The 24,234-nt window shown below is 41.4% G+C and overlaps 1 protein-coding gene across 2 annotated transcripts in view; it reads left to right on the top strand.

Moving 5' to 3' along the window:
- The window catches only part of NEO1 (neogenin 1), a 237,205-nt gene that overhangs the window by 199,204 nt on the left and 13,767 nt on the right, over window positions 1–24,234 (top strand). For both annotated transcript variants that reach the window (XM_070377403.1, XM_070377404.1), the window contains exons 17-24: window positions 1,001–1,096; window positions 3,792–4,015; window positions 4,098–4,236; window positions 6,299–6,406; window positions 11,522–11,716; window positions 15,585–15,653; window positions 19,915–20,062; window positions 23,641–23,879. In XM_070377403.1, the coding sequence (XP_070233504.1) occupies window positions 1,001–1,096; window positions 3,792–4,015; window positions 4,098–4,236; window positions 6,299–6,406; window positions 11,522–11,716; window positions 15,585–15,653; window positions 19,915–20,062; window positions 23,641–23,879 (1,218 nt within the window). The remainder of the gene's footprint in view (window positions 1–1,000; window positions 1,097–3,791; window positions 4,016–4,097; window positions 4,237–6,298; window positions 6,407–11,521; window positions 11,717–15,584; window positions 15,654–19,914; window positions 20,063–23,640; window positions 23,880–24,234) is intronic.

Raw genomic sequence — 24,234 nt, forward strand, 5'->3', positions numbered from 1 at the left:
AAGTGAGTGGTGTGGGTCAACTCCCCACCCTACAACGCTTCAGTGGAACCCCAGTCTTCATTTTGAGACTAGACTCTCGAAGTACCTGTACTAAACCTTGCCTGGATCAGGAATGTGATAAAGCAGAGTCTTCCAGATTTGCCTTAGCCAATAGGAGAATGAATGCTATTCCAACTATATAATATCCCTCTTTTTCACCAAATCTAACTAGCAGCATTTTACATGATCATCATCTTAGCCAGTTGAAAGCCTGGGCCATGTCTTCTCCAACCAAGAAGTCTGCATGAAAGCTAGATGAGGTTGGCATCCCAGAGAGTTAAGGACCGTCAACGGTTAACTGGTTTAACAGTTTCTCTCCTACTTCTCTAGCTTGGCTGTTCCAATCGCTGCCTCCTTCTGAGAAGGAATGGGGTTTGTTTAAGTCCAAGCTGCACCTGTGGGATTCCAACACATGGAAATCCTACGTATTCTTTTTAATCCAGACTCTTCTCTATACAGTAACATCACTAAACCACTGATGACTTGAAGCCAAGAGAAGATTCAGGAACAGTCTCCCTTGCTCCTGGGACTACAGGAAGTTGATCCCAGCCAGTTTTTCTATAATCTGTATGCTCCCATTTCCATTCCTCCCCACCCCTCAGAATAATCCCACATAAAAAAATTTTAAAGTATGACCTGGTTTTTTTTTGAGACTTCCCTGGTGGCTCAGATGGTAAGAGCATCTGCCTACAATGCGGGATACCCAGGTTCAATCCCTGGGTCGGGAAGATCCTCTGGAGAAGGAAATGGCAACCCACTCCAGTATTCTTGCCTGGAAAATCCCATGGACAGAGGAGCCTGGTAGGCTACAGTCCATGGGGTCGCCAAGAGTCAGACACGACTGAGCGACTTCACTTGACTCGGCTTTTATTACAATTAAGATTACACACAGTCATCTGTGAATGTTTAAAATTCTGTAGTGAGAGTTTTTTACGTGTCTCCACTTGTTTCTTTCCTTCAGATCCCAGCTCTCACTATGTGATTACCCTGAAAGCATTTAACAACGTAGGTGAAGGTATCCCCTTGTACGAGAGTGCTGTGACCAGACCTCACACAGGTAAGGTATCCTGTCCATCCCTGGTTGTCCGCGTATTTTCCTGCAGCTTAAGTAGAATGTTAGCATGAGGCCTGCCCCGTGGGTGTCAGTGGAAGGAAAAGGATATGGCAGTTTAGGGTGAGGCCTCATAGGAGGGTAAATGGGCTTTCAACACAGAAAGTTCTGTTAAATCCTGCTTTGCTTTTTAGAAAATATTAATCCTGTCATGTAAACACATCTATGTAATTGTATAGCACATGTTTTTAATATGTTGGGATCTAGAAAGCGTAGTCATGAGAGAGTTAAAAGTGATTTTTCATCTTTTAGTCATGTGAGTTATAACTAAAAGGAGAAAAAAGTTAAAGGATCTCCATATCTCTGAGAAAATATATAGGTTATTAATGGAATAAATGTATTAGATTGATAAATCCAACATTTTCTTTATTAGTACTTGAATTAGTTGGGAAAGTATTTTTCTATGTGCTTTTTATAAGATTTATTTATATAGACAGCATAAAGCTATATGTACCATCCATTTGATAAACTGTAAATTTATTACAAAAGAGACCAAATATTTATTACTTTTCTTTGTAATTTATCTATTAAAATATCTTTAAAAGAATGATGTAAAATTTCTGTAGATATGTAAAACATGATGTAGATCTAGATCTGAATGAGAAAATTTACTGAAGTAAATATATTAGAATTGTAAATTTTTCTAAATGGTACTGGAAATCAAAGAATGTATCGCTTTCAGTAATATTCTTTTGTTTCTCAAAACAAAATTGTGACTCTGTATTGCCTGCTGTGTATTCTGGATGCTTTGCATACAGTACGGATTTGGCATTATTCATTTTAAAAAGATAATCTCTGTCGCCTGTTTTTATGCTTTTACTTACCAAGATCAATACCATTACTGCATATTTGATAGTTCTGTCTTCTGCTCCTGCGTGCTTACAATTTATAAGTTCTTTTAAAAATAGCTTTGGTATGTCAGAAAAGAAAAAACATAAGATGAAAGAGAATATTTAAATAAAGGGTTTGCTACTTTCTTAAATCAGTCTGTAATAGGGAAAAAACAAATTTGGAATTATTTTCTCTTATGTGATTTAAAAATATAGCGTGGCTAGAAGTACACAAGAAGAAACATTCCTAAGTCATGTTACCTAGCTGTCTTTTCTAAGAGTTGTTACAATAAGAAAAAATCTCGCAGTCTTAGTGACTTTTGCACCTGAAGGTGCATTTTCTTTAGCTAATTGGTATGTGTCCTGATCTTTGAACAAAGCCCTTGATTATTATGTGTGCTGTTCTGTTATTTTCAGTGTTCATTGGGTAGGAAATACACAGATGGAGATTATTGCTTTAGCTTGGCAATTATTCATAAATAAGGCCCCTGCTGTCTCAGATTTTAGGTTATAGGAAGGACTAGTCACCATAGCTAAATGGGATACCCATTTTAAGACCTTCACTTAAAATAAATCAGTGTGTGTGTACTTAAGTACCTGACCGAGAGCTGGGAAAGCGCGTTGGATGCTTCCCTATTACCGCACGTCATGGTGCCTTTGGGCTCGTTCCGGCCTTGTTTTGACGGTGCTGCTTAGAGAATATGTCTGTTGCATATGGTTCAGGACAGCACATGAGTATAGACTTTTCCTTCTATCAAAAAGTGCTCTGATTTCTTAAGTTCATAAAGCTGTGTCACTTAAATCCTTAATAGCTGGGGCATTTCCCAAAACTGATTGGGATTAATCAGTGGGTTGTTTTCTGAGTCTACTGGGAAAAGTATAAAATACTCCCGCATGTTATAAGCTTACCTTTCCTTCATGAAGAGTAATGCCCTTGGATTCCCTTTGCTTTACTTGAATGTAAGCCATGTTGTGGTACTGCTTTTAGACCCTGGGCATCAGCAGATCTGAATTGGACCCTGTGTGGGTTTCAGATACACCCAGTTCCAAGACCAGGCTGAGTTTCCACTGGCTGATATTCAAATTCAGATTTTAGAGGAGAGGCCCTTACATGTCCAGTGTGATAAGCAACATCCCCCAAAATTCAACCACATTCACTGAAATACCAAAATAGATCATGAGCTTTGTGTTACTTATTTAGGAAAAATACCCTTGATTTTAGAAGCAGTTTTCTTCTTTTAGTGATCCTTTTTGGATCTAAGGTAGAATTTTCAAGTTATTTAAAGAAAAAATTTTAAGACAAAGAAAAGTCAAGTTTGAATGATGTGTGCTGTGCTTAGTCACTCGGTCGTGTCCGACTCTTTTCGACCCCGTGGACTGTAGCCCACTAGGCTCCTCAGTGGGAATTCTCCAGGCAAGCATACTGGAGTGGGTGTCATGCCCTCCTCCAGGGGATCCTGCCAACCCAGGGATCGAACCCAGGTCTCCCACATTGCAGGCAGATTCTTTACCGTCTGAGCCACTGGGGAACACTGGATTACCAAATTTTATTTACCTATTCAATATACACGCAGTTTACAGTAGTAGAAAATAGTTAAGTACTATTTCTCTAGGTGCTTTCCTGCAAGTGTTTCCTGAAAGAACACAAGTGGAAATATTGTTTTAAATGAATGATGGTTATATATTAACTCTGGATTCTCTTTCTCTTTCTCCATTTCTCACCTTTCATTCCATTATATTACCTTGCATTTCCCTTTTGTTTTTGTTTATGTTAAAATGCCACTTCCATTTTTAATTACTTTTTACCCCAGACACTTCTGAAGTTGATTTGTTTGTTATTAATGCTCCATACACTCCAGTGCCAGATCCCACTCCCATGATGCCACCAGTGGGAGTTCAGGCTTCCATTCTGAGCCATGACACCATAAGGATCACCTGGGCAGACAACTCCCTGCCCAAACACCAGAAGATCACAGACTCCCGATACTACACAGTCCGATGGAAAACCAACATCCCAGCAAACACCAAGTACAAGGTACTGGCACATTCACTCTGGGTAAGAAGAGCTAATTATTCATACTTTCTGATTCTGAAGCTCTTGATTCATATGTTTCCAGAATGCTAATGCAACGACTTTGAGTTATTTGGTGACTGGTTTAAAACCAAATACACTCTATGAATTCTCTGTGATGGTGACCAAAGGTCGAAGATCAAGCACATGGAGCATGACAGCCCACGGGACTACTTTTGAATTAGGTATGTGTTGTCAGAACTTTGTCACATGGCATTTCTTCTCTTCACTAGATGTGAAAGCCAGGAAAGTCCGTGCTAATGTTGTACCACATCCGAAGTCATGAGGCGCCTCATCACCTCTCTTTACTACCCAAGGAAAGAACTAAGTGTGTGAATTGACATATTTACAGAACACAGTGAGAGCAGCTACAGCTGGAGTTCAGTGTTTGCTTTCCCAGCTGAAGAATTTTGGTTTTTTCATCATTGTTCAAGAACATTAGCAAATAGCAGAAAGAAATAATGCAGAATGTACTAGAGTTTAGGAATCATGAGACATGAGTTCAATTCCAAGGTCAGCCACCTACTGACTATATAAGCAAGTCATCCAGCCTCTCTGAAGCTATTTCTTCCATCTATAAAAGAGGGGTAATTGCTGTCTTTTCTACTTGATAGGGTAAAATAAATTACCCAATAAATAAAGCAAATGGTAAGTAATAAAGCACTGTGTAGATGTAAGGAATTACGGTTTTTAACCTTGCCTTCCTGGAAAATTGAGATAGAAAAGATGAAGTAGCCTGCCCTTTACCAATACCATGCTTGCTAGAGCCTCAGCACTTTACCAGAGCTCTCCTAAACTTCCCTGGAAGCTTTCTTGCAAACTGGTTAGTGTCTTATAAAGTCTCCCACTGGAGTATTCTTAGGGTTTTTGTCTGTAAGTAAACATGAAAGAAAAAATACAGCTAAGTAAATTAAGGGGAAAGCAAGCCATCTAATTTGAAAGGTTTGCTTGCTTTTTGCTCACTTGTAGGCCTGCCCTTCTGCCCCTTATACTTCCCTGGCATGGGGATATGTGTAACCATTGGGAGGCTCTGTCTATTCCACCTCCCTATTTCTTTCTCTCCTTTATGTGAATAATGAAAAAAACGGAGCTATAAAGTCTCTCCAGACTGGGTTTGGCCCTGATGTCTTATCTTTGGCACAGTTGGTTGAATTTCCTACAGAGAAAAAAAAGGGATAGATTCGGAGAGAAAGAAATGCAGTGCACAAAAACGTAAATAGAACTTGAGTTTGCTTTCTTTGCCAGTTTTAAAAATACCTTTGTGCTTTCATTCCAGCCCATTAGGTAATAAATGATATTCCATTAGGAGTTTACATTTCACTGGGCTTGGCTTCCTTCCATTTCATACCAGGAGATTTCTAGTATTTCAGGAAAAGAATAAATGTAAGGATATACTTAATATGCTGATTTCCCAACTAGTATTAATACATTAAAAGTTTTCAGCCATAATATGGAAACATAAGGGGCTTCTGCAATGCAGGAAATGTGGGTTTGATCTCTGGCTCGGAAGATCCCCTGGAGGAAGAAATGGCTACCCACTTCAGTATTCTTGCCTGAGAATATCCCATGGACAGAGGAGCCTGGTGGGGCTACAGTCCATGGGGTCGCAAGGTCCAGACACGACCTAGAAACTTCACCACCACTACCATGGAAACCCAGACTCACTGTCGTTTTTGTTTAATTGGCTTTTCTGTTCCGTAAACAGCTTTACATTTCAGAGCAATAACCTTTAATGGTTGACTATCTTTTCGGTGCAAATTTAACATAATAAAACATTAATTTGTAAATCATTTATTCTTTAGGGGAATGGTGGTTTTCAAATATCATATTTGGTTTGGAAAGCCAACTATATATAGGTAGAGACAAAGTTACTTTACACTTAAAAATTTTCTAACAAAATAATCCAAATTAGGGGAGAAAACGTAGTCTTGGGCACATTACATGACTTTTCTCATTTTCTGTCTCCTGATCTACCAAGCAGGGACTGCAGGTGGCTTTTAATTTTACCTAACCATCCTGCCTGACCTCCCCGTCTGGGATGCCTGTTCTTTGTCCTCTCAATATGGTATTTCCTCTTTGGTACTTTGCATATTCTTCTTTTTCTTGGGGCTGTTTATAGACAGACAGTGAGTTCTTTGAAGCCAAGAGGCTGTACCCTTTATTGTGCCTTCTAAATGGAGACGGTTGAGGAAATGGTGAATTCAGTTGAAATGAACAGGAATTACTAAAAGTGTTATTCTTTTGTAGTTCCTACTTCTCCGCCCAAGGATGTGACAGTTGTGAGTAAAGAGGGGAAACCTAGGACCATAATTGTAAATTGGCAGCCTCCCTCTGAAGCCAATGGCAAGATTACAGGTAAGAGGCCAGAGATGCCTGTGAGTGTGTGGCTGTTCCCTGTTCCTGCATTCTAGGAGAATGCCTTTTTCTTGGGAGGAATGGGGGTCTCAAGACTTGACCTGACCATTTTTTGGGGTGCTATGTGACATGATGGTCCTGGAAATTGAAGCAAGGGGTGCTGTTCAATGACATAAAAAGGAGTCGCCAGCTGGTTGTTCTGACCCATATTTCATGAAACTCCAATGGTGTGGGTTGCACTAGACGGTCTTTGGTTATGGTAGAACATACAGACTTATTTATTGTCCTCAAGAGAGCTATTCTTCTCTGTCTTTGACTACATGACCAGGGTCTTGGGGTTGAAGACGCTGCCTAATTCTACAGGGTGATACCCAATAAATATAAATTCACCTCTTTTACCCCAAAGCTCAAAAATATCCGTTAGGCTTATAGTTTCTTTTTTCATCCAGAATTGCTACTTCAGCTTCCTGTGCTCTTACAACTCAAGTTAAAAGTCTGAGTTGGCCTGGACCTCTGACAGGACCTTGAATTTTCCCTTGGACTTCCAGAGTAGAAGGCACTATGCCTTCCTCATCTTTATCAAGGAGAAAAACCTGCCTCTGATCCAGATAATATATGCTGTGGAGCCAGAATTCGCCTCCTGAAGTTCCTTTGTATGAAAAGGTGGCCTAAGGTGACTGCAGCCATGAAATTAAAAGATGCTTGCTCCTTGGAAGAAAAGCTGTAATAAACCTAGACAGTACATTAAAAAGCAGAGTGACCTTTGTCATTTTGCTGACAAAGGTCCATAGAGTCATAGCTGTGGTTTTTCCAGTAGTCACATATGGATGTTAAGAGTTGGACCATAAAGAAGGCTGAATGTCGAAGAATTCATGCTTTTGAACAGTGGTGCTAGAGAAGACTCTTGAGAGTCCCTTGGATGCAACTAGATCAAACCATCCAGTCCTAAAGGAAATCAACCCTGAATATTCATTGGAAGGACAGATGCTGAAGCTGAAGCTCCAAAACTTTGGCCACCTGATGTGAAGAGCCGACTCACTGGAAAAGACCCTGATGCTGGGAAACATTGAGGACAGGAGGAGAAGGAGGTGACTGAGAATGAGATGGTTGGGTGGCATCACCAACTCAATAGAAATGAGTTTGAGCAAACTGAGGGAGACAGTGAAGGACAGGGGAGCCTGGTGTGCTGTAGTTCATGGGGGTCGCAAAGAGTCGGACACAACTGAGCAACTGAACAACAAAGGAAACTGAGAAGCATCTCTTAGCATTGTCTGACAACGTGGTCCCCTGGAGAAGGGAGCGGCAGACCACTTCAGTATGCTTGCCTTGAGAACCCCATGGATAGTATGAGAAGGCAGAAAGATAGGACACTGAAGGATGAACTCCCCAGGTTGGTAGGTACCCATGATGCTACTGGAGATCAGTGGAGAAATAACTCCAGAAAGAATGAAGGGATGGAGCCAAAGCAAAAACATCACCCAGTTGTGGATGTGACTGGTGATGGAAGTAAAGTCTGATGCTATAAAGAGCAATATTGCATAGGAACCTGGAATGTTACGTCCATGAATCAAGGCAAATGGGAAGTGGTCAAACAGGAGATGGAAAGAGTGAACGTCGACATTTTAGGAATCAGTGAACTAAAATGGACTGGTATGGGTGAATTTAACTCAGATGACCATCATATCTACTACTGTGGGCAAGAATCCCTTAGAAGAAATGGAGTAGCCGTCATAGTCAACAAAAGAGTCCAAAATGTAGTACTTGGATGCAATCTCAAAAACGACAGAATGATCTCTGTTCATTTCCAAGGCAAACCATTCAATATCACAGTAGTCCAAGTCTATGCCCCAACCAGTAATGCTGAAGAAGCTGAATATTTCTATGAAGAACTACAAGACCTTCTAGAACTAACACCCAAAAAAGATGTCCTTTTCATCCTTTTCAGTATAGGGGACTGGAATGCAAAAGTAGGAAGTGAAGAAATACCTGGAGTAACAGGCAGATTTGGCCTTGGAGTACAGAATGAAGCAGGGCAAAGGCTAACAGAGTTTTGCCAAGAGAACGCACTAGCTATAGCAAACACCCTCTTCCAACAACACAAGAGAAGACTCTACACATGGACAACACCAGATGGTCAATACCAAAATCAGATTGATTATATTCTTTGCAGCCAAAGATGGAGACACTCTATACAGTCAGCAAAAACAAGACCGGGAGCTGACTGTGGCTCAGATCATGAGTTCCTTATTGCCAAATTCAGACTTAAATTGAAGAAAGTAGGGAAAACCACTAGACCATTCGGGTATGACCTAAATCGAATCCCTTACAGTTATACAGTGGAAGTGAGAAATAGATTTAAGGGACTAGATCTGATAGACAGAGTGCCTGAAGAACTATGGACAGAGGTTCGTGACATTGTACAGGAGGGATCAAGACCATCCCCAAGAAAAAGAAAGGCAAAATGATTGTCTGAGGGGCCTTACAAATAGCTGAGAAAAGAAGAGAGGTGAAAAGCAAAGGAGAAAAGGAAAGATATTCCCATCTGAATGCAGAGTTCCAAAGAATAGCAAGAAGAGATAAGAAGGCCTTCCTCAGTGATCAATGCAAAGAAATAGAGGAAAACAACAGAATGGGAAAGACTAGAGATCTCTTCAAGAAAATCAGAGATACCAAGGGAACATTTCATGCAAAGATGGGCTCGATAAAGGACAGAAATGACATGGACCTAACAGAAGCAGAAGATATTAAGAAGAGGTGGCAAGAATACACAGAAGAACTATACAAAAAAGATCTTCACAACCCAGATAATCAAGATGACATGATCACTCACCTAGAGCCAGACATCCTGGAGTGCAAAGTCAAGTGGGCCTTAGGAAGCATCACTATGAACAAAGCTAGTGGAGGTGATGGAATTCCAGTTGAGCTATTTCAAATCATAAAAGACGATTCTGTGAAAGTGCTGCACTCAATATGCCAGCAAATTTGGAAAACTCAGCAGTGGCTACAGGACTGGAAAAGGTCAGTTTTCATTCCAATCTCAAAGAAAGGTAATGCCGAAGAATGTTCAAACAACTGCACAATTACACTCATCTCACACACTAGTAAAGTAATGCTCAAAATTCTCCAAGCCAGGCTTCAACAGCATGTGAACCGTGAACTTCCAGATATTCAAGCTGGTTTTAGAAAAGGCAGAGAAACCAGAGATCAAATTGCCAACATCTGTTGGATCATCAAAAAAGCAAGAGAGTTCCAGAAAAACATCTACTTCTGCTTTATTCACTATGCCAAAGCCCTTGACTGTTTGGATCACAACAAACTGTGGAAAATTCTTCAAGAGATGGGAACATCAGACCACCTGACCTGCCTCTTGAGAAATCTGTATGCAGGTCAGGAAGCAACAGTTAGAACTGGACATGGAACAACAGACTGGTTCCAAATTGGAAAAGGAGTCAAGGCTGTGTATTGTCACCCTGCTTATTTAACTTCTATCCGAGTACATCATGAGAAACGCTGGGCTGGATGAAGCACAAGCTGGAATCATTGCCGGGAGAAATATCAATAACCTCAGATATGCAGATGACACTACCCTTGTGGCAGAAAGCAAAGAACTAAAGAGCCTCTTGATGAAAGTGAAAGAGGAGAGTGAAAAAGTTGGCTTAAAACTCAACATTCAGAAAATGAAGATCATGGCATCTGGTCCCATCACTTCATGGGAAATAGATGGGGAAACAGAGGAAACAGTGACAGACTTTATTTTGGGGGGCTCCAAAATCACTGCAGATGGTGACTGCAGCCATGAAATTAAAAGACGCTTACTCCTTGGAAGAAAAGTTATGACCACCCTAGACAACATTTTAAAAAGCAGAGGCATTACTTTGCCAACAAAGGTCCATCTAGTCAAAGCTATGGTTTTTCCAGTAGTCATGTATGGATATGAGAGTTGGACTATAAAGAAAGCTGAGCACTGAAGAATTGATGCTTTTGAACTGTGGTGTTGGAGAAGACTCTTGAGAGTCCGTTGGGCTTCAAGGAGATCCAACCAGTCCATCCTAAAGGAAATCAGTCCTGAATATTCATTAGAGGGACTGATGCTAAAGACGAAACTCCAATACTTTGGCCACCTGATGTGAAGAACTGACCTATTTGAAAAGACCCTGATGCCGGCAAAGATTGAAGGCAGTAGGAGAAGGGGACGACAGAGGATGAGGTGGCTGGATGGCATCACCGACTCTGTGGACATGAGTTTGAGTAAGCCCTGGAAGTTGGTGATGGACAGGGAGGCCCGGCGTGCTGCAGTCCATGGGGTCACAAAGGGTTTTACACAACGGAGCGACTGAACTGAACTGAGCATTCAGCTTTCTTTAGGAATCCCTTTCCTTAAATCCCCAGTCGTTATGTCATTTTTAATTTAGGTTTTATAATTTGCCTCTTCCTTAAAGGAATTAAGTGTGACTTGACATGGATTACATTACATTTTGTGTTTAAAAACCAGAAATGATGCTGTCAGTGCCTTTTTGCACTGTGTACGCTTGTGGGTGTAGTTCTTCCTTCCTCAACTGTGGATATAGAGCGCCCTCTGGTGGATGCGATCAGGTGATGTTTCACTGTGACTTCACCTACCTCACGTTTGGGAGAATCTAGCAAAGGTGGCTGCCCATCTCCTCGGAGTTTTTCTCCTGGGAGATCACATTGGTGACAGTTCAAATAGCACTGTCAGGCCATTACTGATGGTAATGGCCATTAAGTTTTTTCAAAACTGCATTAACTTAACTGAAGTAGACCGTTGAAGTACAGAATGTTGGAATGTTGATTAGTATGGTTTCCTTATATAATTTCCTAGCTTTTGAGAGTAGTTAACCCTATATTTTTACCTTAACTACTTTTATTACTTCAGCTGCTGATACAGATAATAATTTATAGTCTGGCACTGTTGAAATTGTGGTTTTCTCTGTATTATATTTAGTGTAGCATTTAAAATACTTGTTACTATTGTTAATTTAATCTGTAACTAGTTCTCTATTTGTGTATGCTGTGACATATATCTTTTATAGACTTACTGATCACAAAAGAAAGAGCAGGAATAAGGTTTCTTTTTCCATTAATCCCTTTGGATAGGTTACATCATATATTACAGCACGGATGTGAATGCAGAGATACATGACTGGGTTATCGAGCCTGTTGTGGGAAACAGGCTGACTCACCAGATACAGGAATTAACACTTGACACACCATACTACTTCAAAATCCAAGCCCGGAACTCAAAGGGCATGGGGCCCATGTCTGAAGCTGTCCAGTTCAGAACACCCAAAGGTAAAGGCCCCCAAACAGAGTGTTCCATTGTGTGTCTCTTGAGTGGGATTATGCGTGTACATGTCACTTTAGCATGTAGAGACTGTGGATGATACAGAAAATCCTGATGATGTGCTTACAAGCTACCGTGTGGGCATTTATCTGAACATGATCCTACCCCCTGACCACCAGATCAGTGCTCCCTAGGTTACTGACCTAAACCTATCATTGACAGGGGAACTTTGACTCCGGGCTGCTCAAGGCAGATGAACTGCAGTGATCTAAGCCAGTCAGATCAGATGGGATTCTCTTGGTTCCTAGATAGAGTAGTAGCATGTTATTGTGATGGATGATTCTCTTTCAACACATGCAGGCTCTTAACGGTGAAAGGCTTGTTCACTGACCTTTGTAGAGAGAAAGAGACAAAAGGGGCCCTTTAAAGAAAACTCTAGATAAGAAAGTGACAGTAAAATATTGAACCAGGTGAGCTTAGGAAATAACAGTAAGTTGGGGACTGAGTCTGTGGAAATATGGAAAACATACATGGATTTCTTTTCTGTTAGCACGAAAAAGAAGACTCAAGGTGCTTGGAAGTTTGCGGGGTTTTAATTTTTTTCCTTTAAAAATTCTGCCTGTCCCATCTTCAAAGCTTGTGATCCTTGCTCTTGTCTTTTTCTTCCCCTGTGCTTGGCCTGTTAGCGGACTCCTCTGATAAAATGGCTAATGATCAAGGTAAATGAGTAGCTGGCCTCTCTTTCCTTTTCTCTCTTTTGTGACCTATTATTAGCTTTTTGTTGTTTTTGTTTTTTCCTGAAAATCAGTACCAGTACTATGTGTTAAAAATCACGTATTTATTGGCCAAAGTAGAGTTGAGTCCATGTTTGTGGCACCTGGGGTATCTGAAAAGCTGGAGAATCTACTTAGGAGCTAAACAGACTGGCAGGAAAAAAAAAACTGGGTTGGACTTCTGCAGATGTGAGGAGATAATCCTTAAATGTGGGTCAGATTATCCTTTGTGCTAAGATACTAAAATTCTGTGATACAGATAGGGATTTGGGCCATAATGAGAACAAGTACACCAATTTGTCATATTTGTAGCATCTAGAGTTTTATTGATGTCTCTAAATGAAAAGTTTAATCAAATTCAATTGAATACCCTTTTTTCCTCCCTCAACAGAGAATGTACAAATGTATCCTACTGAATTGTATGATTATCTTTCACAAAATTACTGCTCTCCATTCTCTTGTTGCAAGCTTAATTCAGGGCTCTTTTTCCATTTCTTCTCTTAAATATATTTGCTTATTTTATAAGAGGATAGAGACAGTGTACAATGGAAGTTTAGGAAGTACGGGCCTCAGTGTCACCATTCTGGAATTATCTGTCAGCATAGTCTCCTCACTGCAGTTGCTGTGGTGAGAGAGAACTATACTTTGTGATTTTCATCTCTGGAAAGTCGGCTAAAGTTGGTTATCTGTTTTCTATAGCAGGAGCAGTTAAAGTAAATTGGTTTCTTTTATTCTTTAAGAGTAGTTTTTAGAAATACAAAGTCTTTGGATCTTGGTTAATGGCAAGGAAGATTCAGAGTTTGAGGTTTCAAACTTTAGGGCTTTGGAAATGTGTTTGCATTCAATGAGTCTTTTGTTGTGTGTTGGGAAAACTGCAAACATGCCTCTGTGTGTGTGTGTGTGTGTGTGTGAGGTTTCAAGTTTCAGGGTTTGGGAAATGTGTTTGCATTCAGTGAGTCTTTTGTTGTATGTTGGGAAAACTGCAAACATGCCCGTGTGTGTGTGTGTGTGTGTGTGTGTGTGTGTGTAAAGCACCCTGATTATGGTAGAACCTTAACCTTAAGCACGAGACTAGAACAGTGACAACACTGAATGTGTACAGAGTATATATGTGCTCATTTTCTTCCCTCACTTCACCCCATAAGCCAGGCTGCAGTTCTCAGCTACACCACCCCTTTGGTATTTAAAATTCTTTGCCCATATTTATTTTGGTATTTGGCTAATCCTTGGATTTCTTGTTCATAAGTTAAATATAAAAGGAAAACATTAAGAAATATAGGCGTTAAACCAATTGGTTTATTGGCAAAAGTGTTCATTGGTAACTATTTATATAACGTGTTACTCTGAGTAGTTTGACTTAAATATGGGCCACCTGACGAAGAAGTACCTCAACTATGAAGAGCCTTACACGGGCTGTGTCATCTCTGCCAGCTTATAGTGAAAAGAAAAATGGAATCGTGACATGTGGTGTGTGTCATTGGGGAGGAATGGTGACAGTAGAAGTGAAGTAAAGTCATAGGTGTGGACAGTGGAAAAGGTTTGAGGACTGTGAGTTTAAAATTCTGGAATATGCCCCATAGATACCCAGGAACTTCTGTTGCCTTTGGGGACACTGAGCTTCTGGAAACATAGAAAGTAGGTTTGTTTTTGTTTTCATTTCTAGATTCATTCTGTTAAATGAACTACGCATAGGAACCTTCAGACTTTAATTCCTTCCATTTCCTCCATGTCTGATAATTTAATAGAGGTACTTGATATTAGCTGTAATGTTTTACAGCAACACATCTTGTTTATGCATTTCTAGTCTAGCTTTATTTGTAGAAATAACTCTAATTTATAAGCATTTTCCGAAGCTTCATGCTCTCTGCGGAGTGTAAGATGAGATTCTTCCCTTAAGATTTATTTAGTAGTTAATATTTATAAAACATTTAGGTGTGTCAGGCAGGATTCAAAATATTTTATGGGATTAAATTTCTATTTAATCCTCACAACCCTTTCGTGCAGCAGGTGCCATTATCATCACTGCTTTACAATGAGGAAACCAAGGCCCCAGAATAGTAGCTAAATAACTGGCCAGAAGTCCAGTGGTTAGTGCCTGATGGTGCTGGTTTGCCAGCACAGGCAATCTGTTGAGCTGGATGAGCCAAGGATCAGCCTTACCTTGCAGTTCCTGCAGACCTCTTCAAGAGAAGTCTGAGGCTGCCTTCCAGCCCCAGGGGTCTTCTGAGGCCTGCATATGAGTGAAGTTGCTCAGACGTGTCCAGCTGTTTGTAACCCCATGAACTGTAGCCTACCAGGTTCCTCCATCCGTGGGATTTTCCAGGCAAAAATACTGGAGCGGGTTGCCATTTCCTTCTCCAGGAGATCTTCCCAAACCAGGGATTGAACCCAGGTCTCCCGCATTGTAGGCAGATGCTTTACCATCTGAGCCACCAGGGAAGTCCAGCATATGAGGTGGCCCCAAGCTCAAGGTCAGCAGCCTCACTTCTTATGTTCCATGATGATGGAGTAGGAGACAGTGTCTTTGTGAGCAACCAGAGGGGAGACTTTTATTTTTTATCTTTGGGTATTTAGGTTGACTGAGCAGAAACTGAGAACCTAATCTGAACCTCTGCTTGCCTTCCTGCTCCCACTTAAGGTAACTTTATATTTAGAAAGGCAGCTTCCTATTTGGAGAAAAGAATCCAAACACTACTGACACCTGCTCAGCCAGATCAAGCCAGTCCCTTGGAAGAACCCATTTCTTTAACGGTCCCCTTGGTTCCTTTTCCACCAGAAGCTGCTTTGGCCCTACGTGCTCTGAGCAGTTTTTCAGCAACTGTTTCTTGGCCTAGAGAAACCGTAACAGCAAGGGGCAGCCTTGTAACACCCTGGACACGGCCATGGAACAGGAGTGTCAGCCTTTCAGATGCCTCAGTGCATAGTTTGTTTTGCATAAATAGGCTGTATTTTCCCCTGTCGTGTGTACGTGCTACTTCTTTTCTTATGGACAGCGTAGACTGAAAATTTTTTTTTTTTTTTTTTTTTTACACTCACTAGCTGTGAAGTAGACTTGTCACACCAGTGGAGTGGGTTGTTACTGACATGATTTCTTCTTCTTCAGCCTCGGGGTCTGCAGGGAAAGGAAGCCGACTGCCAGACCTGGGATCCGACTACAAACCTCCAATGAGCGGTAAAGCCCTTCCTCTGGCTTTATTTGGCTTCCTGTGGGCACAATGCAGTTCTGCTTGAAATCTTGAAATGTTTCTTGTAGCTCCTGTCTTGTGAATTGTAGCCTATTACCTATTTCTTTTTATTCGACAGAGCTGGCTTTAGGCATTTTCTGACAAATATTTGCCGAATTACTGTAAACCCATTTATTATAGATTCACAAATAAAATTGTTTCAATTTGCGTATACAACTTAAAATGATTCTAAACAAACAGTCTTGTCATTGCCCACTGCCTCTTTTCAAAACAATTAGAACCTTACTTTCAAAAATAAACCCTCTGGTGGAATTAGCTATCATCTAAAATGAGCCTGAGAAACGCTTTGGAGTCATTCATTTCTCTCCACTCTGCTTACTGTGGTGTTCTTAGTTTGGGAATTCTGAAAAATTATTCCCTCTCCTAGCCATCCTAAGAGCTTAAATGGTGGCACCTGCTTCTCTGTACAGCGTCACCATATGTAAGTTACTTTTGCACGTGAAATCATATTTTATTGTCATAACATTGTGAGGGAGGGAGAACAGGTATCATTATTCCCAGGTTTTACATTAAGAGACTCGGGAGAAGTAATGTGCCCGGACCTACCCACTTATTATAGGAGCCCTAGAACCAAAACCCAGGGCTTCCGACTTCATATTGTGCCTTTTCTGCTGTCGCTCGCAGCCTTCTAGATCAGACGTGGGGATCCAGGATGGTAAAATGTCCACATGAACCTTACTGTTTCATGAGAAACACGTGGAAGAGAAGGGAAAAAGAGTTTCTAGTCCTCCAGAAACTCCTGGTCTAATTATAGAAATAAAATGGTCCCTCAATCTCCAGCTATCAATTTAAATAAAAAGTATTGCCCAGACTTCAGTGAAATCGGCCACTTCTTTGGAGAGCCAGACAGACTTTCTTGCTTCAAGAAATTTTTAGGCTGTGATTTCTAGGACTTTATGAGTTTCTCCTCCTGGAATGCATATGTTACATTTATGTGCTGTCCACAAGACTGTGAGAAAAGCAGTTACTTCTCTGTCTTTTCTTTTGCTTATGTATTCATTCATTTATTCACACGTATTTCTAAAGGTTCAGGTGCTGTAACAAACTGTAGAAGCAGGGGGAGTATGTAACAAGCTATTTGACAGAGAGAAGAGAAAGCTTTCTGGAAGAGATCTCTGACCCAGATTTTAAAAGGCACAGAGAAAATTATTGAATATCTAGGAGGGGGTCAAACATTTCTAGGATGCAGTGCAGTAAGAACATGTGTGAAGTGTGGCAATTTAAAACAGCCTGCTTGGGACTTCTTGGCGGTCCAGTGGTTAAGACTACACCTTCCAATTCAGGGATGCAGTTTTGATTCCTGGTCAGGGAACTAAGATCCCACATTCCTCACAACCAAAAAAAAAAACACAACAACAAAGCATGAAACAGAAGCAGTATTGTAACAAGTTCAATAAAGACTTTAAAAATGGTCCAAATTAAAAAAAAAAAAAAAAAAAGTTTAAAACAGCCTGCTTTCTCCAGGAACCACACTGCTTAGAAACAGGATAGGCTCAGGTTAGAGAAGGTAGGTTAAAACCAACTTGTCAAAAGCTCAGGTGCTGATGCTAAGAAATGTTGAGCTTCCTCATGTGAGTAACAAATGTAAGATGTCTGATACTACTGGTGAACTATGACGTCCCACTTATTGAGTATCTGTTGTTACCCTGATGACAGTAGAGAACGAGTTGGGTGCCAGGAGTACAAAGTCAAAACAGAGTGGTTAGGAGACTGTCGCAATAGTCCAGTCCAGTTCAGTTCAGTTCACTTGCTCACTCATGTCCGACTCTTTGCGACCCCATGAATCGCAGCACGCCAGGCCTCCCTGTCCATCACCAACTCCCGGAGTTCACTCAAACTCACATCCATCCAGTCGGTGATGCCATCCAGCCATCTCATCCTCTGTCAGCCCCTTCTCCTCCTGCCCCCAATCCTTCCCAGCATCAGAGTCTTTTCCAATGAGTCAACATTTCGCATCAGGTGGCCAAAATATTGGCATTTCAGCTTCAGCATCAGTCCCTCCAATGAACACTCAGGACTGATCTCCTTCAGAATGGACTGGTTGGATCTCCTTGCAGTCCAAGGGACTCTCAAGAGTCTTCTCCAACACCACAGTTCAAAAGCATCAATTCTTCGGTGCTCAGCTTTCTTCACAGTCCAACTCTCACATCCATACATGACCACTGGAAAAAGTGAGGCTTAATAAATATCCCTAGTAGGAGGGTCTAGGGTCCCATTTGCAGCTCACTCTTACTCTAGTTTAGAAGACAGCCTTTGGCCAACTCAGAAGGTAGAGGCCCTTTGCAGTTAAATGAGAATTTATCTCTGGGGAATGCAGGAAAGAACTGCCTCCCAAAGCCTAGATTCCCTGCCTTTGATTCACAGCGCCTGCTCTACCGCTTGCCCCACCCAATAGCTCAGTACTGCTGTTTATAATGGTTTTATGGAAAGCCCTCATTTGGTCTCATTGTATTGGCCCCTAGTTCCATAGTCTTTCCCAAATATAAAAATGTTATTTTATTGAAGGTCATTATATCCATTTTAAGTTGTCTGTCTGCTGATCTCCTTCTCCAAAATGGATAGAAGTGATTCAACCAAATGTAGAAGAATAAGCTCTTAAGCTTTCAAAATTAGCCCAGCTTTAGCACTGTGCTTGGATGTAGCCTATAAAATCATAGAATAAGAAGCAGAAGGTCAGCTAATCCACTGTTATGGGAGTCCCACAGTAAATGTAGTTTGAATTAGATCATGAGTTTATAAACCAGGTTGTATATGAAAATCACTTTAGGAGCCTTCCTAAGAACATCAGTTCCCAGGCCACACCTTCCTGGTAGAAATTTCCACAGCATTCCAGACATGTAGGATGACTCTTCTTAAGTACTTCTAGTGACTGAACACTCATTACTTAGCAAATCTAAGCTCATCCCATTATGGTACAGCTTTGATTATTAGGGCAATAAGAGAGAGTAGCTGGAAGAAAAGATGGCAGACATCCATGGTGGTTAAATCTGTGTTGTAGGATTTTCCATATTTTATAATATGAACATGCATAACTTTTGTAACAAGGTGAGAAGCAAAGTACAGTGTTTCAGAACATGGAAGAGCAAGACTGAGAATAGAGCAGGATTACAAATGGCCTCGTAAAAAAAAAAGCTGAACCGCACCCAGTGAGCACGGAGGAACGGTAATAGGAAGAAGATCTGTTTCCTCAGGGTCCTAAATGATCTCGCCTCTGCACATCTCTCCAGCCTCATATTCATCTTTTTTTTCTGCTCACGTCCTTCCCTCTAACTTTGCATATCTCTCTTTGTTTCAGCAACACTAGCTGCCTTTCTCTCCCTTGAACATGCAAGCTCATTCCTGTCTCAGGAGCCTTCCACTAGCTGTTCCCCCTTCTCTGAAAAGTTCTTCCTCTGGGTCTTTGTATGGTAGGATCATTCAAATCTCAGCCCAAATGCCATTTCCTCAGAGAAGCTTTTCCCAACCACTTAATCTACAGTCATTCTGTACCATATCCCCTTTTATATTTTCATGGCACTTACTACAAACTAATGATTTGTGTATTGTCTGCCCCCATTCCTGTCCCAGCATTCGCATCTTTGTTGCTCACTGTTGCATCCTTGGTTCCTAGAACATGCCTGGCACATGGTAACCACTCGGTAAATATTTGTCAAATTAGTGCATATGTACAGACCTTTGTTTTCCTGAAACTGAATAAGAAAATTAACTCTGCACAGAATGTGTATTTATAAAAACAGACTTTGTGATTCAAGTTGACCGCATCCCAATGCTATATGTTGGGAGGGGGGACTTTTGTTTTCTATGAGTATGCATTTTTTAAAGGTTTTGAAAGTCAGAAAACTTAAGTGATTTACAAATGGTGCTTTATAAGATGAGCTTATATATAAGACACCAAGGGACAGACTCCCTTACTGGTCCAAGCTTAGAGTTCAGTACAATCTGAGCAACTTTTATTGATCACCGACTTTGTGCCAGATACACCCAGGGCAGAAACTCAGCTCTCTAGATTTCATCATCTGGAGGAGATGGCCATATTCATAAGGCATTTTTATAGAATGCACAGTAATGACTACTTTCATACAGAAGCTCACAGAAGTTATCTATACTCACGTGAAGGTTCTGCAGCCTGATTGTATGCATCTTTAGAATTCTGGAACACTCACAAGCATACGGTCTTTCCCTTCCCAGGCAGTAACAGCCCTCATGGAAGCCCCACCTCTCCTCTGGACAGTAACATGCTGCTGGTCATCATCGTTTCCGTTGGTGTCATCACCATCGTGGTGGTCGTGATCATTGCTGTTTTCTGCACCCGGCGGACTACCTCTCACCAGAAAAAGTAAGGAGCCCCAGATGTAGCTCATACATGTTTTGTATGTATTCTTTTGCTTCTGTGTGACCTCTGTGTCCGGAGTTGTACACAGAGTTAAAATATAAAATACGTGAAAAGCAATGTTTTAAATATTTTTAAAGAAAATGCAGAATGATTCCTCTTGCTAAATATGTGTCCTTCTGGGTTCGGGAAGGGAAGAGGGGCACACTCAAGGTGGGTGAAGGGGGCTTTAGTGAAGGGACCATTTACAGCGTCCAAGGTGAAGTTAGCATTAGGCAGCAGTGGTGACAGGCTCCTGTCATCCTTAGAAAGGTGAGAGCTTTTTCTGAAGACAGAGCTGTTTCCAGAGCTCTGAAGCAGCAGGAGAGGACTTGCAACAGGAACCACGTATGGTGGTAGGAATGTAACGACTGCCACCCTCTAGCCCAGCAGGGATGGGGCAGAAGAGGAAATAACCTCCCGCCCTCCAGTCTCTTGTCTGTGCCTTCTACTGGCCACACTGAACTGGAAGCCAGGGCAGAGTTACCAAGCAGATATAGTTCATTTAACTCAGCCTCTGAAGTCACAAGAGCCAAGTGTACAGAATCAGTCTAGGAGAGGAAAGTAGATGATGTCCAGCCTTGTTGGGAGCCCCTTTGGAGGACTGACTGTCTCTGGGCACTCACCGAACCAGATACACAGGAGTCTGTGGAATTTCATGGCACAAATGCCAGCTGAGATGGAAGGACACCATAGACCTCTAGTTCTAAGTTTAAGAGTATTTTTAAAGAAGTGCTACCAAAGGCTCAGCTGGTAAAGAATCCGCCTGCAGTGCAGGAGACCTGGGTTTGATCCCTGGGTTAGGAAGATTCCCTGGAGAAGGGAAAGGCTACCCACTCTAGTATTCTGGCCTGGAGAATTCCATGGACTGTATAAGTCCATGGGGTCGCAAAGAGTCAGACATGACTGAGCGACTTTCACTCACCAAAAGTAGCAGTTGAGGTTGGGACCACAGGAGGCAGAGCTGGTTGGGGGTGTGATGGGGAGATGTATTGATTGAATGAATGAGAAAGGATTATTTATAATCACTGTATCATATTAGCAGAGAGGTAAGGTGGCTGCTAGCCCTGAACTCACCTGGGATTTTGAGGCTTGTGGCTAATTGTTTAGAGCAGATAGCAAGGTGATCACCATTATGTGGTGGTTGATAATAGCCTTCACTCCTGAAACTGAGGGAATCCTTGACCCTAGGTCACATTCTATTCATATCTCTGGCCAGCAAGACAGTGCCATTTAAAAAAAGAAGATTCTTGAGTTACCCCTAATAGCAAAAACACAGTATGAGTAATAGAACAACTTTAGCTGCAGTATCCTAAAAGATCATAAGATGGAGGTATTGCTCCATAAAGAGAGAAAGAAATTCATGTCTATGTGATTATCCTCAGAACTCTGCCCAAGGCAAGGATGCATGTATTTAATAACCATAAATCTGTTTGTTTTCAGTATAGAGGTCAAGTACAAGCTACATTCTAACTGCTGCTAGTAATGACTTTGTTATTGTTTATAGGTTATGTGATGGTTTTAATCTTTCTTTTGCCCAAGTAAAATAGCTTTCAGCAGCTTACATTGTGTCACTGCCTCTTGATCACTGCCTCCTACGGCTTCCCCTGCCTTTGATTGTAGAAAACCGTTTCTCCCTAAAACCTCTAAAATCATATTTTTCTATGCTAGAACTTTTCTACAAGCTTCTTTTTCAGCATTTCCCATTTATCTATCTTTATGAACTTGATTTTACATCTAGTTTTAATCAAAGACCTTGAGATCTTTATTTAAAAGAATCTGAATAAACAAAATGACAGAATTCCTTCTTATTTGGGGGAATCTAAAATCCAAAGTAAATAAAAAATAAAGTCCTAAAATACTTAAGTCTTCAGATTAAGAGGCAGGAAAATGAGTTTGTCATAGGTTCTGGACTCTGTATTTGAATCTGCAGGTCCTACAGTTCGGGTCCCTTTGTTTAAAAGAGTTGCATCAAGTCTTTATGGAGTTTTCCCCTCCTCCTCCCCGAGTGACCTACTTTCCAAGTGTTCCATTGACTGTGGAAAAATGTGAGCTTTTCTTAGTACTTTTCGTCTTCTCTCACATCTGAGGCATCTCCCATTTCAATTGTAGCTGTGTATAGACTCTCACAGCCTCAAAGTCGACAGAGCGTTTAGAGTCTAGCCCCTCAGAGTTTCTTCGCAGGTCCCTCTAGAGCCCCCTCACTCAACAGACGAGAACTTCCTACCTCAGTGTACCACCGTTAGGTCTAAAGCCCTTCCATGTCGGCAGCAGTCATTTTCTCCCCCTCCTCCCATCTGAAACCTGCTCTTCCACTTACCTGACATATCCCAGTGCCTCCTGCTTTCAAAGACCTTGTCCTTGTGGTTGTCCTTCTGTCAGTACAACTGACCTCTCACTCTCCGTTGGCTCCGTCCCTCTCACATTCAAGTGTGCTCAGACTTCTTCCATCCTAAGAAAGAATTATAGCCTTTCCTCTACTTGCTGCCCACTCATGCTTCAGTCCTTTCTAATCCGAATTCTGCTCCCACTGCTTCACCAAAATTGCTTTTGCTAAGGTTACTACTGACCTCTGTGTTGCGAAAGCCAAAGGGAATTTTTCAGTCCTCATCTTACTCTCTTAACACTTAACACAGTCAACTACTCCTTCCTTCTTAAAACACTCTCTTCTCGTATTGCATGATTGTGTGTTCTTTTTCACAGCTTCTCCAGTCTACTCTGCCATCAGATAGACGTTCCTCAGGGCCTGGTCCTGGAGTTACCTGCTCCTGTGGCTTCATTTACTTCTGAATTTCAACTACTACCATATTTCTATCTCTAGCCAAGACTTCTCTCTTCTGAATCTCAGGCTTGCTTCAGTCTCAGACCCAATTGCCTGTTTTATGTTTTATATTTAATGTCTCAGATGGACACTTAGTATGTTCAAAACAATTTATAATTCTTTCTGTCAAACCTACTTCTCCCCAGTGTTAGTAAATGGCTTAAGCCAGAGACCTTGGCAATATCCTTTATTCCTCTTGTGTCTTTATTTCTGTCTTCTCCCACATCCATTTTTTTCAGCAAGGCTTGTCATTTCTGGGTCCTTAATAACCATCAGACCTCCCTTTCCCCTCCATTCTCCCTGCCCCAGGCCACTGTCAACCAGGCTGCCATTGTTGCAGCTGCATCCTAACGGCCCCCTTGCTTTGTCCCCTACTCCTCAAATCCATTCTTCACATCCCAGTTGGTTTAAACTTTTAACTCAAAACTGATCTCCTTACTCTCCTGCTTAAAACCATCTAGGGATTTCTCTTTACTCACAGAGGCAAGTTCAGACTCTGGTCTTGGCTCTAAAATTCCTTAATGATCTGACCCCAGCCCATCTTGCCAGCATCATTTCACATCGTTCTCCTCAGGGTAAAACTTCTTGCCTGTTTTTCTTATTTGTTTGTAGTTTCTGATTTTGCCTGAAGCATCTCTCAGAAGGACTGTTTTAAACCTTAAAGCTTTTTTGACCAATAATATTCACAAGTTACTTTTTAAAATCCTCTTAATTTCGTACCTAGGAAACGAGCTGCTTGCAAATCAGTGAATGGCTCCCACAAGTATAAAGGGAACTCCAAAGATGTCAAACCCCCAGACCTCTGGATCCATCACGAGAGACTGGAGCTCAAACCCATTGATAAGTCTCCAGACCCAAACCCCATCATGACTGATACACCAATTCCTCGTAATTCTCAAGATATCACACCAGTTGACAATTCCATGGACAGCAACATCCATCAAAGGCGGAATTCATATAGAGGTACAGGTTTTTTTCATTTAAACCATTTTCCATTTTGTAAAGTTGCCTTAATTTGGTAATTTGTATGAGACGTTAGGTTTAGAGAAACGTGTGTTGCAGCAGCAACTTCTGATGCAGAATAGCTGGCCTATTGAGAGAGAGAGGTTCTGTACGCAGACGAAACAGCCTTCTAGCTCTCTCAGGTCTCTCATCACACTTCATCAGCTCAAGATTTGAGACAGCCTAGCACATGTCTGCGCATTTCCATCCCTTCACTTGGAGCCCAGCTCTCATTGTCGTGTCTGGCATATTCTTGGTCTCCCTGCTCTTCCTCACAGACCTGCACTGAAACATGATAGGCAGCATCGTGTCAACT

The sequence above is a fragment of the Bos mutus genome, chromosome 10 (genome assembly GCF_027580195.1).
Source record: "Bos mutus isolate GX-2022 chromosome 10, NWIPB_WYAK_1.1, whole genome shotgun sequence".
Classification (NCBI taxonomy): Eukaryota; Metazoa; Chordata; class Mammalia; order Artiodactyla; family Bovidae; genus Bos; species Bos mutus.